Here is a 16,314-nt window from a genome sequence, read left to right on the forward strand (position 1 = left end):
TGGAGTGAGGGGGGGTCCTCGTTCCCCTGTCTCGGGGTGTGAGGGAGTGAGGGGGGGTCCTCGTTCCCCTGTCTCGGGGGGTGTGAGGGAGTGAGGGGGGGTCCTCGTTCCCCTGTCTTGGGGGATGTGTGAGGGAGTGAGGGAGGGTCCTCGTTTCCCTGTCTCGGGGGGTGTGTGAGGGAGTGAGGGGGGGGTCCTCGTTCCCCTGTCTCGGGGGGGTGTGTGAGGGGAGGTGAGGGAGGGTCCTCGTTCCCCTGTCTCGGGGGGGTGTGTGAGGGGGGGGTCCTCGTTCCCCTGTCTCGGGGGGGGGGGGGTGTGTGAGGGGAGTGAGGAGGGGTCCTCGTTCCCCTGTCTCGGGGGTGTGTGTGAGGGAGTAGAGGGGGTCCTCGTTCCCCTGTCTCAGGGGGTGTGAGGGAGTGAGGGGGGGTCCTCGTTCCCCTGTCTCGGGGGGTGTGTGTGAGAGAGTGAGGAGGGGTCCTCGTTCCCCTGTCTCGGGGGGTGTGAGGGAGTGAGGGGGGGTCCTCGTTCCCCCTGTCTCGGGGGTGTTGAGGGAGTGAGGGGGGGTCCTCGTTCCCCTGTCTCGGGGGGTGTGTGAGGGACTGAGGGGGGGTCCTCGTTCCCCTGTCTCGGGGTGTGAGGGAGTGAGGGGGTGGTCCTCGTTCCCCTGTCTCGGGGGGATGCCCCACCTTTCTGCTGTCGACGTTCTCAGCGGGCCGTGCCGGCCTCCCCGCCCGCCCCGCCCGCTCGCCGCGCTCTCATTCCGGAGATGTCGGCTGCGCTGGTTTTTGGAGCCTGGGTTCAGATTCTGCCCAGACCGGCCACGGACGGCCGGTCTCCCTTCCCGCGCGGGGACGTCAGCGATCCCCGCTCCGGGGCTCTGTCCGGAGGGCGATCCGAAAGCTTTGCGCTCGGGGCCGCTCGAAGGCGGTCTCTTCGTTTCCCGTCTCGCTCCGGAACGGAATGCCAGCTCCGACGTTCTATTGTCGCGCGCGCCCTGACTCGAGGGCTCGCTCCTCGCCGCCCTGGCGGCCATCTGAACTGGTGCCCGTACCCCTCATCCCCCCCCCTCGCTCCCCCGAACAGTCACGATCTCGCTGGATGGCGGAGCAGGCTCGAGGGGCCGAATGGCCCGCTGCTGTCTCCAATGGTCTTGTTGCGTCGAATGTGCAGACCAGAAACAGGCCATTCGGCCCCACGGGTCCGTGCTCCTCCCTCCCTCCTCCATCTCACCCTCTCCTTCTATTCCTCTCTCCCTCATGTGTTTATCCAGCTTCCCCTTAAATCCATCCACACTATTCACCTCAACTACTCCTTGTGGGAGCGAGTTCCACATTCTCACCACTCTCTGGGGAAAGAAGTTTCTCCTGAATTCCCGATTGGATTTATTAGTGACTATCTTATATTATGGCCCCCCCCCCGAGTTCTGGTCTCTCCCACAAATGGAAACATATTCTCTACGTCTACCCTATCGAACCCTTTCATAATCTTAAAGACCTCGATCAGGTCACCCCTCAGTCTTCTCTTTTCTAGAGAAAAGACCCCCAGTCTGTCAGCCTTTCCTGATAGTTTATAAACCTCCCAGTTCTGGTATCATCCCAGTAAATCTTTTTTGGCACCTTCTCCAGTGTCTCCACATCCTTTCTATAATATGGAGACCAGAACTGTGCCCAGTACTCCCAGTGTGGTCTAACCAGACCAGAACTGTGCCCAGTGCTCCCAGTGTGGTCTAACCAGACCAGAACTGTGCCCAGTACTCCCAGTGTGGTCTAACCAGACCAGAACTGTGCCCAGTACTCCCAGTGTGGTCTAACCAGACCAGAACTGTGCCCAGTACTCCCAGTGTGGTCTAACCAGACCAGAACTGTGCCCAGTACTCCCAGTGTGGTCTAACCAGACCAGAACTGTGCCCAGTACTCCCAGTGTGGTCTAACCAGACCGGAACTGTGCCCAGTACTCCCAGTGTGGTCTAACCAGACCGGAACTGTGCACAGTACTCCCAGTGTGGTCTAACCAGACCGGAAACTGTGCCCAGTGCTCCCAGTGTGGTCTAACCAGACCAGAACTGTGCCCAGTGCTCCCAGTGTGGTCTAACCAGACCAGAACTGTGCCCAGTACTCCCAGTGTGGTCTAACCGGACCAGAACTGTGCCCAGTACTCCCCAGTGTGGTCTAACCGGACCAGAACTGTGCCCAGTACTCCCAGTGTGGTCTAACCGGACCGGAACTGTGCCCAGTACTCCCAGTGTGGTCTAACCAGAGCGGAACTGTGCCCAGTACTCCCAGTGTGGTCTAACCAGACCAGAACTGTGCCCAGTACTCCCAGTGTGGTCTAACCAGACCAGAACTGTGCACAGTACTCCCAGTGTGGTCTAACCAGACCGGGAACTGTGCACAGTGCTCCCAGTGTGGTCTAACCAGACCAGAACTGTGCCCAGTACTCCCAGTGTGGTCTAACCGGACCAGAACTGTGCCCAGTACTCCCAGTGTGGTCTAACCGGACCAGAACTGTGCCCAGTACTCCCAGTGTGGTCTAACCAGACCGGAACTGTGCCCAGTACTCCCAGTGTGGTCTAACCAGAGCGGAACTGTGCCCAGTACTCCCAGTGTGGGTCTAACCAGACCAGAACTGTGCCCAGTACTCCCAGTGTGGTCTAACCAGACCAGAACTGTGCCCAGTACTCCCAGTGTGGTCGAACCAGACCAGAACTGTGCCCAGTACTCCCAGTGTGGTCGAACCAGGACCGGAACTGTGCACAGTGCTCCCAGTGTGGTCTAACCAGACTGGAACTGTGCCCAGTGCTCCCAGTGTGGTCTAACCAGACCGGAACTGTGCACAGTACTCCCAGTGTGGTCTAACCAGACCAGAACTGTGCCCAGTACTCCCAGTGTGGTCTAACCAGACCAGAACTGTGCCCAGTTACTCCCAGTGTGGTCGAACCAGACCAGAACTGTGCCCAGTGCTCCCAGTGTGGTCTAACCAGACCAGAACTGTGCCCAGTGCTCCCAGTGTGGTCTAACCAGACCAGAACTGTGCACAGTGCTCCCAGTGTGGTCTAACCAGACCAGAACTGTGCCCAGTGCTCCCAGTGTGGTCTAACCAGACCAGAACTGTGCACAGTGCTCCCAGTGTGGTCTAACCAGACCAGAACTGTGCCCAGTACTCCCAGTGTGGTCTAACCAGACCAGAACTGTGCACAGTGCTCCCAGTGTGGTCTAACCAGACCGGAACTGTGCCCAGTACTCCCAGTGTGGTCTAACCAGACCGGAACTGTGCCCAGTACTCCCAGTGTGGTCTAACCAGACCAGAACTGTGCACAGTGCTCCCAGTGTGGTCTAACCAGACCGGAACTGTGCCCAGTGCTCCCAGTGTGGGTCTAACCAGACCAGAACTGTGCCCAGTACTCCCAGTGTGGTCTAACCAGACCAGAACTGTGCCCAGTGCTCCCAGTGTGGTCTCACCAGACCAGAACTGTGCCCAGTGCTCCCAGTGTGGTCTAACCAGACCAGAACTGTGCCCAGTGCTCCCAGTGTGGTCGAACCAGACCAGAACTGTGCCCGTACGAGGGGAGCTCTGGTCCGTACCCCCCTCCGCCACTGGCCCGGGAGGTTTTGAGCTTATCAAGGAGGGGAGGATGGCGCTTAATTGGGTCGAGGGGGGTAAATGATTGTTGGGGGAGCGCTGGTGTTAATGTTCCTCATTGCCCCTCGTCCCACCTGACTCTTTTCTTCTCTTCCTCTCCCACTTCCCCCTTCCCGTTCTCTCTCTCTCTCTCTCTCTCTCTCTCTCTCTCACTCTCGCAGAAACGAGCATCTCGCATAACCCTCCGGCCCCCCCTCCCCCTCTGCCGACCTCCGCCCCCCTCCCGCCACCACAGCCTGGAGGGGGGGGCACCGCTCCTGGTACAGCCTCAGCGGCTCCCCTCCCAGGGCCGGGCGAGGGGGGGCTCAGGAGCAGGGGGCCCCCCCACCTCCTCCGCCGTCGTCTGAGGAGGGAGCAGAGCGAGGGAGGAGGGCGGAGGAGGAGGAGGAGGAGGAGGAGGAGAGCCGAGCAGCAGCACCAAGGAGGAGGAGCAGCAGCAGCAGCAGCAGCAGAGGAGGAGGAGGAGGAGGCAGCGGCGGAGGGCGAGGGAGCCATGGTCTGCCTGAGCAACGGCTCGGTGCGCGCCCGCCAGTCCCTGCAGCAGCAGCAGCAGCAGCAGCCCAGCGCGGGCCCCCACGGTGGACGAGCCCCAGGACGTGGGGCGTCCGAGAGCCGTGGGCAATCAATACTCCTTCATCTGAGGACCCCCCCCCCCGAGCTGTGTCGGTGGGGGGCGGGCGGGAGGGGGGGGGGAACGAGAGATTCCAACGGTTCCGCGTCCCGCCCAAGGCTGAATAGTCCGCCCGACCCCCCCCTCCTCCGTGACGAGTTCGACGCCGTTTTTCCCCGCCGTTTCCGAGGGGGCGACGCGGGAGGGGGCTTCACGCACAGACAGACGAGGGGAGGCAACCCCCCCCAAATCCGTGCGACTCGACCTCCGCCCGGCGATCGTACAATTTTTTTTTTTTCTTTCTATCGGAAGGAGCGGGCAGGGGTGACGAGACCCGCTCCTCCCTCGTCCCCTCCCCTGCTCGCCCACCGTCGGCTCCCGGGACCCCCACCCCCAAAATCTGTGAGCGAGAGATTTCCCCCCCCCCCCTCTTCGCCCGGACCACCTGCTTCCCACTCGTGCGTGCGTGCGTGGACAGGAGGCCCGGGGAGGTGGCTGAGCCTCTCGCTCAAAGGGTGGGGCAGAATCATCTCACAGCGACCGCTGCTGTCCCCGTTTTAAAATCCCCCCCCCACGACCGACCGGCGCCCAGTTTGGACATCCTTTCCTTCTCTCGACAAACTGCCTCGCCCAAGTTCTGACGGCCGCGCTCGCTTGGACACGGGGTCGGGGGAGTGGGGTGGGTTAACGCCAGGGTCCTGGGACACAGATACCGACAGTAGGTTTCTGGGCTCAGAGTTCGTCTGGACTGTGACACTACTGTACAACAGGGGTAACAGTTAGTACAGGAGCCGACACTGAGACACACACACACGCACGGGCCGTACAGGAGCCCACACTGAGGGGCGCACACGGGCCGTACAGGAGCCGACACTGAGGGGCGCACACACACGGGCCGTACAGGAGCCCACACTGAGGGGCGCAACACGGGCCGTACAGAGCCGACACTGAGACACACACACGCACGGGCCGTACAGGAGCCCACACTGAGAGGGCGCACACGGGCCGTACAGGAGCCGACACTGAGGGGCGCACACGGGCCGTACAGGAGCCTACACTAAGACACACACGGGCCGTACAGGAGCCTACACTATGACGCATACGGGCCGTACAGGAGCCGACACTGAGACACACACGGGCCGTACAGGAGCCTACACTAAGACACACACCGGGCCGTACAGGAGCCTACACTGAGGGCGCACACGGGCCGTACAGAGCCGACACTGAGGGGCGCACACGGGCCGTACAGGAGCCGACACTGAGACACACACGGGCCGTACAGGAGCCGACACTGAGACACACACGGGCCGTACAGGAGGCCCACACTGAGGGCGCACACGGGCCGTACAGGAGCCGACACTGAGACACACACACACGGGCCGTACAGGAGCCTACACAAAGACACACACCGGCCGTACAGGAGCCTACACTAAGACACACACGGGCCGTACAGGAGCCTACACTGAGACACACACTGGCCGTACAGGAGCCGACACTGAGACACACACGGGCCGTACAGGAGCCTACACTGAGACACACACGGGCCGTACAGGAGCCTACACTGAGACACACACGGGCCGTACAGGAGCCTACACTGAGCCACACACGGGCCGTACAGGAGCCTACACTGAGACACACACGGGCCGTACAGGAGCCTACACTGAGACACACACGGGCCGTACAGGAGCCGACACTGAGACACACACGGGCCGTACAGGAGCCTACACTAAGACACACACACTGGCCGTACAGGAGCCGACACTGAGAGACACACGGGCCGTACAGGAGCCGACACTGAGACAGACACGGGCCGTACAGCAGCCGACACTGAGACACACACGGGCCGTACAGGAGCCGACACTGAGACACGCACAGGCCGTACAGGAGCCGACACTGAGAGACACACGGGCCGTACAGGAGCCCACACTGAGCCGCACAGGAGCCGACACTGAGACGCACACGGGCCGTACAGGAGCCGACACTGAGACACACATGGGCCGTACAGGAGCCTACACTGAGACACACACACGGGCCGTACAGGAGCCTACACTAAGATACGCACGGACCGTACAGGAGCCGACACTGAGAGACACACGGGCCGTACAGGAGCAGACACTGAGACACACGCACACGGGGCCGTACAGGAGCTGACACTAAGACGCACACGGGCCGTACAGGAGCCGACACTAAGACGCACACGGGCCGTACAGGAGCCGACACTAAGACGCACACGGGCCGTACAGGAGCCGACACAGACACACACAGGCCGTACAGGAGCCAACACTGAGACAGACACGGGCCGTACAGCAGCCGACACTGAGACACGCACAGGCCGTACAGGAGCCGACACTGAGAGACACACGGGCCGTACAGGAGCCCACACTGAGCCGCACAGGAGCCGACACTGAGACGCACACGGGCCGTACAGGAGCCGACACTGAGACACACATGGGCCGTACAGGAGCCTACACTAAGATACGCACGGACCGTACAGGAGCCGACACTGAGAGACACACGGGCCGTACAGGAGCCGACACTAAGACGCACACGGGCCGTACAGGAGCCAACACTAAGACACACACGGGCCGTACAGGAGCCGACACTGAGACACACACGGGCCGTACAGGAGCCGACAGTGAGACACACACGGGCCGTACAGGAGCCAACACTAAGACACACACACACGGGCCGTACAGGAGCCCACACTGAGACACACACGGGCCGTACAGGAGCCAACACTGAGACACACACGGGCCGTACAGGAGCCAACACTAAGACACACACGGGCCGTACAGGAGCCAACACTAAGCGACACACGGGCCGTACAGGAGCCGGACGAGAGTGCATCGTTCCCGCGAGCAAATAAAAGTGGGACGTCCCCGAGTCCCGATCTCCGGGCAGCGTTTCTGCGTCCTCGACGATCGTCTCCGATCTCTCGACTCCGCAGGACGAGTTTTTCCCCCCCCCCCCCCCCCCTCCTCAAACCACCCCGGTAACGCTCGAATCCCGAGCCTCCGGCCGCTCGCATCGCTTCCCCCAACTCTGGAAATCAGGACTCCGGTTACCCCTACTTCCCTTCTGGACGGTTCCTTCCCCCTCCGCTCCCACGTCGACGGCCGGACAGAGTGGAGCTGAAAGTCCGGGCGAGAGATCTTCGGCTGAACGAGCAGAGGAGCCCACCGTTAGCATCCCCCCAACCCCCCCCCCCGCCCCCGCAGCCTGAGGAGGAGCGGGTTTGCGATCGAGTGGCACAGACTTTCCGGAGAAACATTTGTGTTGGCGGTGTACCTTTTTAAATTATTTATTATGCCTTCGACTTTCGAGCTGTTGGAGTTTTTAAGACGCCTCGAGAGCGAGCAGTTATCTTACTGTACAATGTAAATTGTTTGTTACTGCATATTTTTTTTTTTGTGCATTGGGGTCTTTTATTGCCAATTAAAAGGAAGATGTGTTTAACGGAGGCACCCGTCTCCCGGTCCGCTCCCCGTTAATTAATCCGGGACTCCCGCATTCTGCGAGCTCGGGTCGAGAGAGACGGGATTTACGAGAAAGTCCGGCTGTCCTTTGAAGTCGATAAGTCGCCCGGTCCGGATGGGATGCTGAGGGAAGTGAGGGTGGAAATTGCGGAGGGACTGGCCGTAATCTTCCAAACGTCCGGAGATACAGGGTTTGGTGCCAGAGGACTGGAGAATTGCAAATGTTACACCCTTGTTCAAAAAAGGGTGTAAGGATAAACCCAGCAACTACAGGCCGGTCAGTTTAACCTCGGTGGTGGGTGAACATTTAGAAATGATAATCCGGGACAGAATTAACAGTCACTTGGACGAGGGTGGATTGATCAGGGAAAGCCAGCACGGATTTGTTAAAGGCAAATCGTGTTTAACTAACCTGATGGAGTTTTTTGATGAGGTAACAGAGAGGGTCGTTGAGGGCAATGCGGCGGATGAGGTGTATATGGACTTCTAAAAGGCGTTTGATAAAGTGCCGCACGGTAGGCTTATCATCAAGATTGCGGCCCGTGGAATAAAGGGGGCAGTAGCAACATGGATACAGAATTGGCGAAGGGACAGGAAACAGAAAGTAGTGGTGAACGGTTGTTTTTCGGACTGGAGGGAGGTGTACAGTGGTGTTCCCCAGGGGTCGGTGCTGGGACCACTGCTTTTCTTGATATATATTAATGACTTGGACTTGGGTGTACAGGGCACAATTTCAAAATTTGCAGATGACACAAAACTTGGAAGGGTAGTGAACAGAGAGGAGGGTCGTGATAGACTTCAAGAGGATATAGACAGGCTGGTGGAATGGGCAGACACGTGGCAGATGAAATTTAACGCAGAAAAATGCGAGGTGATACATATCGGTAGGAAGAACGAGGAGAGGCAAAATAAACGAGAGGGCACAACTCTAAAAGGGGTACAGGAACAGAGATCTGGGGGTGTATGTACACAAATCGTTGAAGGTGGCAGGGCAGATTGAGAAAGTGGTTAAAAAAGCATACGGGATCCTGGGCTTTATGAATAGAGGCAGAGAGTACAAAAGTATGGAAGTCATGATGAACCTTTATAAAACACTGGTTCGACCACAACTGGAGTATTGTGTCCAGTTCTGGGCACCGCACTTTTGGAAAGATGTGAAGGCCTTAGAGAGGGTGCAGAAGAGATTTACCAGAATGATTCCAGGGATGAGGGACTTTAGTGACGTGGACAGACTGGAGGAGCTGGGGTTGTTCTCCTTGGAACAGAGACGGTCGCGAGGAGATTTGATCGAGGGGTTCAAAATCATGAAGGGTCCAGACAGAGTAGATGGAGAGAAACTGTTCCCATTGGCGGAAGGGTCAAGGACCAGAGGGCACGGATTTAAGGTGATTGGCAAAAGAACCAAAGGCGAGATGAGGAGAGACTTTTTTCCCCAGCGAGTGGTTAGGATCTGGAATGCACTGCCCGAGGGGGAGGTGGAGGCAGATTCAATCATGGCCTCCGAAAGGGAACTGGATAAGGACTTGAAAGGAAAAAAATTGCAGGGTTACGGGGATAGGGCGGGGGGAGTGGGACTGGCTGGATTGCTCTTGCATAGAGCCGGCATGATGGGCCGAATGGCCTCATTCTGTGCTGTAACCTTTCTATGATTCTACTTTGTTTCCTGGATCACAAGGAGCTTCATCGATTAGTATAAGTTTCATTACCACACTGGGAGTACTGCGCACAGTTCCGGTCTGGTTAGACCACACTGGGAGTACTGGGCACAGTTCTGGTCTGGTTAGACCACACTGGGAGTACTGCGCACAGTTCCGGTCTGGTTAGACCACACTGGGAGTACTGGGCACAGTTCTGATCTGGTTAGACCACACTGGGAGTACTGGGCACAGTTCTGGTCTGGTTAGACCACACTGGGAGTACTGGGCACAGTTCCGGTCTGGTTAGACCACACTGGGAGTACTGGGCACAGTTCCGGTCTGGTTAGACCACACTGGGAGTACTGGGCACAGTTCCGGTCTGGTTAGACCACACTGGGAGCACTGTGCACAGTTCTGGTCTGGTTAGACCACACTGGGAGTACTGGGCACAGTTCCGGTCTGGTTAGACCACACTGGGAGTACTGGGCACAGTTCTGGTCTAGTTAGACCGCACTGGGAGTACTGTGCACAGTTCCGGTCTGGTTAGACCACACTGGGAGCACTGGGCACAGTTCCGGTCTGGTTAGACCACACTGGGAGTACTGGGCACAGTTCTGGTCTAGTTAGACCGCACTGGGAGTACTGGGCACAGTTCTGGTCTAGTTAGACCGCACTGGGAGTACTGGGCACAGTTCTGGTCTAGTTAGACCACACTGGGAGTACTGGGCACAGTTCTGGTCTAGTTAGACCGCACTGGGAGTACTGTGCACAGTTCTGGTCTGGTTAGACCACACTGGGAGTACTGTGCACAGTTCTGGTCTGGTTAGACCACACTGGGAGTACTGTGCACAGTTCTGGTCTCCATATTATAGAAAGGATATAGAGGCACTGGAGAAGGTGTAAAAAATATTTACTGGGATGATACCAGAACTGAGAGGTTTATAAACTATCAGGAAAGACTGAACAGACTGGGGCTCTTTTCTCTCGAAAAGAGAAGACTGAGGGGTGACCTGCTCGAGGTCTTTAAGATTATGAAAGGGTTCGATAGGGTAGACGTAGAGAATATGTTTCCACTTGTGGGGGGAGACCAGAACTCGGGGGGGGGGCATAAATATAAGATAGTCACTAATAAATCCAATCGGGAATTCAGGAGAAACTTCTATCCCCAGAGAGTGGTGAGAATGTGGAACTCGCTCCCACAAGGAGTAGTTGAGGTGAATAGTGTGGATGGATTTAAGGGGAAGCTGGATAAACACATGAGGGAGAGAGGGATAGAAGGAGATGGTGAGAGGGTGAGATGGAGGAGGGGTGCTTTGGTGAGATCAACGTAAGGGGCTGGAATACAAAGTGGGGGAGTTTGATGCTCCAGATGTACTGAGCTCTGCTCAGACCCCCATCTGGAGAGACTGCGTTCAGTTCTGGGCACCGCACCCCAGGAAGGAGATATCGGCCTTGGAGGGGGTGCAGAGCAGGTTCACCAGAACGATACCGGGGGCTTAAAGGGTTAAATTACAAGGACAGGCTGCACAGACTCGGCTTGTATTCCCTCGAGTGTAGAAGATTAAGGGGGTGATCTAATCGAGGTGTTTAAGATGATTGAAGGATTCGATGGGGTAGAGAGAGAGAAACTATTTCCTCTGGTGGGGGGAGTCCAGAACAAGGGGGCAGAGCCTTAAAATGAGAGCTCGGCCGTTCAGGGGGTGATGTCAGGAAGCATTTCCTCACGCAAAAGGGGAGTGGGAATCTGGAACTCTCTCCCCCAGAAAACGGATTGTCAGATCAGGTCAGAGAGGGCCACGGTGGAAAGGCAGGCAAATGGAATGAGGTGCAGATCAGCCATTGAATGGCAGGGAACAGGCTCGAGGGGCTGAACGGCCTCCCCCTGATTCTAAAGTTCCGACGGAGAAGCTGAACGTGCCCTTTCCCCAACAGGTGACAGTGCCATGTGGAAGAGGGGCTGAGGGATGGGTGTTTGGGGAGAGGAGAGACCTGTGAGTGCAGTCTGCACAATCGACAGGACGCACTGCAGCAAACTCACCAAGGATTGATCACAGCACCTCCCAAAACCCCGACCTCCACCCCCGAGAGGGGCAAGGACGACAGGTGGATGGGGACCCCATCGCCTCCAAGGTCCCGCCCGCCTTCTCCGAGTCTCACTCAGCGCCCCGACTGGGACAAATGTCGGCCGTTCCCTCATCGTCGCTGGGTCCAAATCCTGGAACTGACAGCGCTGTGGGAGAACCTTCACCACACGGACTGCAGCGGTTCAAGAAGGCGGCTCACCACCGCCTTCTCAAGGGGCAACGAGGGATGGGCAATAAATGCCGGCCTCGCCAGCGAAGCCCACAACCCCACAGTCAGTAACAACTGACGTGCCAACGACATCGGGACAGGTAGGAACAAATTCCTGAACCCCTCGATTAGATTCCAGTCTGTAACTCACTCCCGGGTATCTGTTATTCTATATATAAACCCCCCGAACCCCTCGATTAGATTCCAGTCTGTAACTCACTCCCGGGTATCTGTTATTCTATATATAAACCCCCCGAACCCCTCGATTAGATTCCCGTCTGTAACTCACTCCCGGGTATCTGTTATTCTATATATAAACCCCCCGAACCCCTCGATTAGATTCCAGTCTGTAACTCACTCCCGGGTATCTGTTATTCTATATATAAACCCCCCGAACCCCTCGATTAGATTTCAGTCTGTAACTCACTCCCGGGTATCTGTTATTCTATACATAAACCCCCCGAACCCCTCGATTAGATTCCAGTCTGTAACTCACTCCCGGGTATCTGTTATTCTATATAGAAACCTCCCCGAACCCCTCGATTAGATTCCAGTCTGTAACTCACTCCCGGGTATCTGTTATTCTGGAAATAAACCCACCCAAACCCCTCGATTAGATTCCAGTCTGTAACTCACTCCCGGGTATCTGTTATTCTATATATAAACCCCCCCGAACCCCTCGATTAGATTCCAGTCCGTAACTCACTCCCGGGTATCTGTTATTCTATATATAAACCCCCCCGAACCCCTCGATTAGATTCCAGTCTGTAACTCACTCCCTGGGGATCTGTTATTCTATATATAAACCCCCCCGAACCCCTCGATTAGATTCCAGTCTGTAACTCACTCCCGGGTATCTGTTATTCTATATATAAACCCCCCCGAACCCCTCGATTAGATTCCAGCCTGTAACTCACTCCCGGGTATCTGTTATTCTATATATAAACCCCCCGAACCCCTCGATTAGATTCCAGTCTGTAACTCACTCCCGGGGATCTGTTATTCTATATATAAACCCCCCGAACCCCTCGATTAGATTCCAGTCTGTAACTCACTCCCGGGTATCTGTTATTCCAGAAATAAACCCCCCCGAACCCCTCGATTAGATTCCAGTCTGTAACTCACTCCCGGGTATCTGTTATTCTAGAAAAAACCACCCCGAACCCCTCGATTAGATTCCAGCCTGTAACTAACTCCCAGGGATCTGTTATTCTATATATAAACCCCCCCGAACCCCTCGATTAGATTCCAGTCTGTAACTCACTCCCGGGTATCTGTTATTCTATATATAAACCCCCCGAACCCCTCGATTAGATTCCAGTCTGTAACTCACTCCCGGGTATCTGTTATTCTATATATAAACCCCCCGAACACCTCGATTAGATTCCAGTCTGTAACTCACTCCCGGGTATCTGTTATTCTTTATATAAAACCCCCGAATCCCTCGATTAGATTCCAGTCTGTAACTCACTCCCGGGTATCTGTTATTCCAGAAATAAACCCCCCCGAACCCCTCGATTAGATTCCAGTCTGTAACTCACTCCCGGGTATCTGTTATTCTAGAAAAAACCACCCCGAACCCCTCGATTAGATTCCAGTCTGTAACTCACTCCTGGGTATCTGTTATTCTATATATAAACCCCCCCGAACCCCTCGATTAGATTCCAGTCTGGAACTCACTCCCGGGTATCTGTTACTCTATATATAAACCCCCCCGAACCCCTCGATTAGATTCCAGCCTGTAACTAACTCCCAGGGATCTGTTATTCTATATATAAACCCCCCGAACCCCTCGATTAGATTCCAGTCTGTAACTCACTCCCGGGTATCTGTTATTCTATATATAAACCCCCCGAATCCCTCGATCAGATTCCAGTCTGGAACTCACTCCCGGGTATCTGTTATTCTATATATAAACCCCCCCGAACCCCTCGATTAGATTCCAGTCTGTAACTCACTCCCGGGTATCTGTTATTCGATATATAAACCCCCCCGAACCCCTCGATTAGATTCCAGTCTGTAACTCACTCCCGGGTATCTGTTATTCTATATATAAACCCCCCCGAACCACTCGATTAGATTCCAGTCTGTAACTCACTCCCGGGTATCTGTTATTCTATATATAAACCCCCCGAACCCCTCGATTAGATTCCAGTCTGTAACGCACTCCCGGGTATCTGTTATTTTATATATAAACCCCCCGAACCCCTCGATTAGATTCCAGTCTGCAACTCACTCCCGGGTATCTGTTATTCTATATATAAACCCCCCCCGAACCCCTCGATTAGATTCCAGTCTGAAACTCACTCCCGGGTATCTGTTATTCTATATATAAACCCCCCGAACTCCTCGATTAGATTCCAGTCTGTAACTCACTCCCGGGTATCTGTTATTCTGTATATAAACCCCCCGAACCCCTCGATTAGATTCCAGTCTGTAACTCACTCCCGGGTATCTGTTATTCAGTATATAAACCCCCCGAACCCCTCGATTAGATTCCAGTCTGTAACTCACTCCCGGGTATCTGTTATTCTATATATAAACCCCCCCGAAACCCTCAATTAGATTCCAGTCTGTAACTCACTCCCGGGTATCTGTTATTCTATATATAAACCCCCCCGAACCCCTCGATTAGATTCCAGTCTGTAACTCACTCCCGGGTATCTGTTATTCTATATATAAACCCCCCGAACCCCTCGATTAGACTCCAGTCTGTAACTCACTCCCGGGTATCTGTTATTCTATATATAAACCCCCACCGAACCCCTCGATTAGATTCCAGTCTGTAACTCACTCCCGGGTATCTGTTATTCTATATATAAACCGCCCGAACCCCTCGATTAGATTCCAGTCTGTAACTCACTCCCGGGTATCTGTTATTCTATATATAAACCCCCCCGAACCCCTCGATTAGATTCCAGTCTGTAACTCACTCCCGGGTATCTGTTATTCTATATATAAACCCCCCGAACCCCTCGATTAGATTCCAGTCTGTAACTCACTCCCGGGTATCTGTTATTCTGTATATAAACCCCCCCGAACCCCTCGATTAGATTCCAGTCTGTAACTCACTCCCGGGTATCTGTTATTCTGTATATAAACCCCCCGAACCCCTCGATTAGATTCCACTCTGTAACTCACTCCCGGGTATCTGTTATTCTATATATAAACCCCCCCGAACCCCTCGATTAGATTCCAGTCTGTAACTCACTCCCGGGTATCTGTTATTCTATATATAAACCCCCCGAACGCCTCGATTAGATTCCAGTCCGTAACTCACTCCCGGGTATCTGTTATTCTATATATAAACCCCCCGAACCCCTCGATTAGATTCCAGTCTGTAACTCACTCCCGGGTATCTGTTATTCTATATATAAACCCCCCCGAACCCCTCGATTAGATTCCAGTCTGTAACTCACTCCCAGGTATCTGTTATTCTATATATAAACCCCCCCGAACCCCTCGATTGGATTCCAGTCTGTAACTCACTCCCGGGTATCTGTTATTCTGTATATAAACCCCCCCCCCGAACCCCTCGATTAGATTCCAGTCTGTAACTCACTCCCGGGTATCTGTTATTCTATATATAAACCCCCCCGAACCCCTCGATTAGATTCCAGTCTGTAACTCACTCCCGGGTATCTGTTATTCTATATATAAACCCCCCGAACCCCTCGATTAGATTCCAGCCTGTAACTCACTCCCGGGTATCTGTTATTCTATATATAAACCCCCCCGAACCCCTCGATTAGATTCCAGTCTGCAACTCACTCCCGGGTATCTGTTATTCTATATATAAACCCCCCGAACCCCTCGATTAGATTCCAGTCTGTAACTCACTCCCGGGTATCTGTTATTCTGTATATAAACCCCCCCCGAACCCCTCGATTAGATTCCAGTCTGTAACTCACTCCCGGGTATCTGTTATTCTATATATAAACCCCCCGAACCCCTCGATTAGATTCCAGTCTGTAACTCACTCCCGGGTATCTGTTATTCTGTATATAAACCCCCCCGAACCCCTCGATTAGATTCCAGTCTGTAACTCACTCCCGGGTATCTGTTATTCTATATATAAACCCCCCGAACCCCTCGATTAGATTCCAGCCTGTAACTCACTCCCGGGTATCTGTTATTCCATATATAAACCCCCCGAACCCCTCGATTAGATTCCAGTCTGTAACTCACTCCCGGGTATCTGTTATTCTTTATATAAACCCCCCGAACCCCTCGATTAGATTCCAGTCTGTAACTCACTCCCGGGTATCTGTTATTCGATATATAAACCCCCCCGAACCCCTCGATTAGATTCCAGTCTGTAACTCACTCCCGGGTATCTGTTATTCTATATAAACCCCCCCGAACCCCTCGATTAGATTCCAGTCTGTAACTCACTCCCGGGTATCTGTTATTCTATATAAACCCCCCCGAACCCTTCGATTAGATTCCAGTCTGTAACTCACTCCCGGGTATCTGTTATTCGAAATATAAACCCCCCGAACCCCTCGATTAGATTCCAGTCTGTAACTCACTCCCGGGTATCTGTTATTCTATATATAAACCCCCCGAACCCCTCGATTAGATTCCAGCCTGTAACTCACTCCCGGGTATCTGTTATTCTATATATAAACCCCCCGAACCCCTCGATTAGATTCCAGCC

General features: G+C 54.6%; 1 protein-coding gene across 1 annotated transcript in view; it reads left to right on the plus strand.

The window, feature by feature from the left end:
• Positions 1-10,782: 10,782 nt before the first annotated feature.
• Positions 10,783-16,314, plus strand: part of LOC137318237 (protein MTO1 homolog, mitochondrial-like) — a gene marked incomplete at its 3' end in the record, with an annotated part of 44,763 nt that continues 39,231 nt past the window's right edge. Inside the window, 1 exon segment of the mRNA XM_067981166.1 lies at positions 10,783-11,755. Within this exon segment, the coding sequence (XP_067837267.1) occupies positions 11,684-11,755 (72 nt within the window).

The sequence above is a fragment of the Heptranchias perlo genome, unplaced genomic scaffold, assembly GCF_035084215.1.
Source record: "Heptranchias perlo isolate sHepPer1 unplaced genomic scaffold, sHepPer1.hap1 HAP1_SCAFFOLD_675, whole genome shotgun sequence".
Classification (NCBI taxonomy): Eukaryota; Metazoa; Chordata; class Chondrichthyes; order Hexanchiformes; family Hexanchidae; genus Heptranchias; species Heptranchias perlo.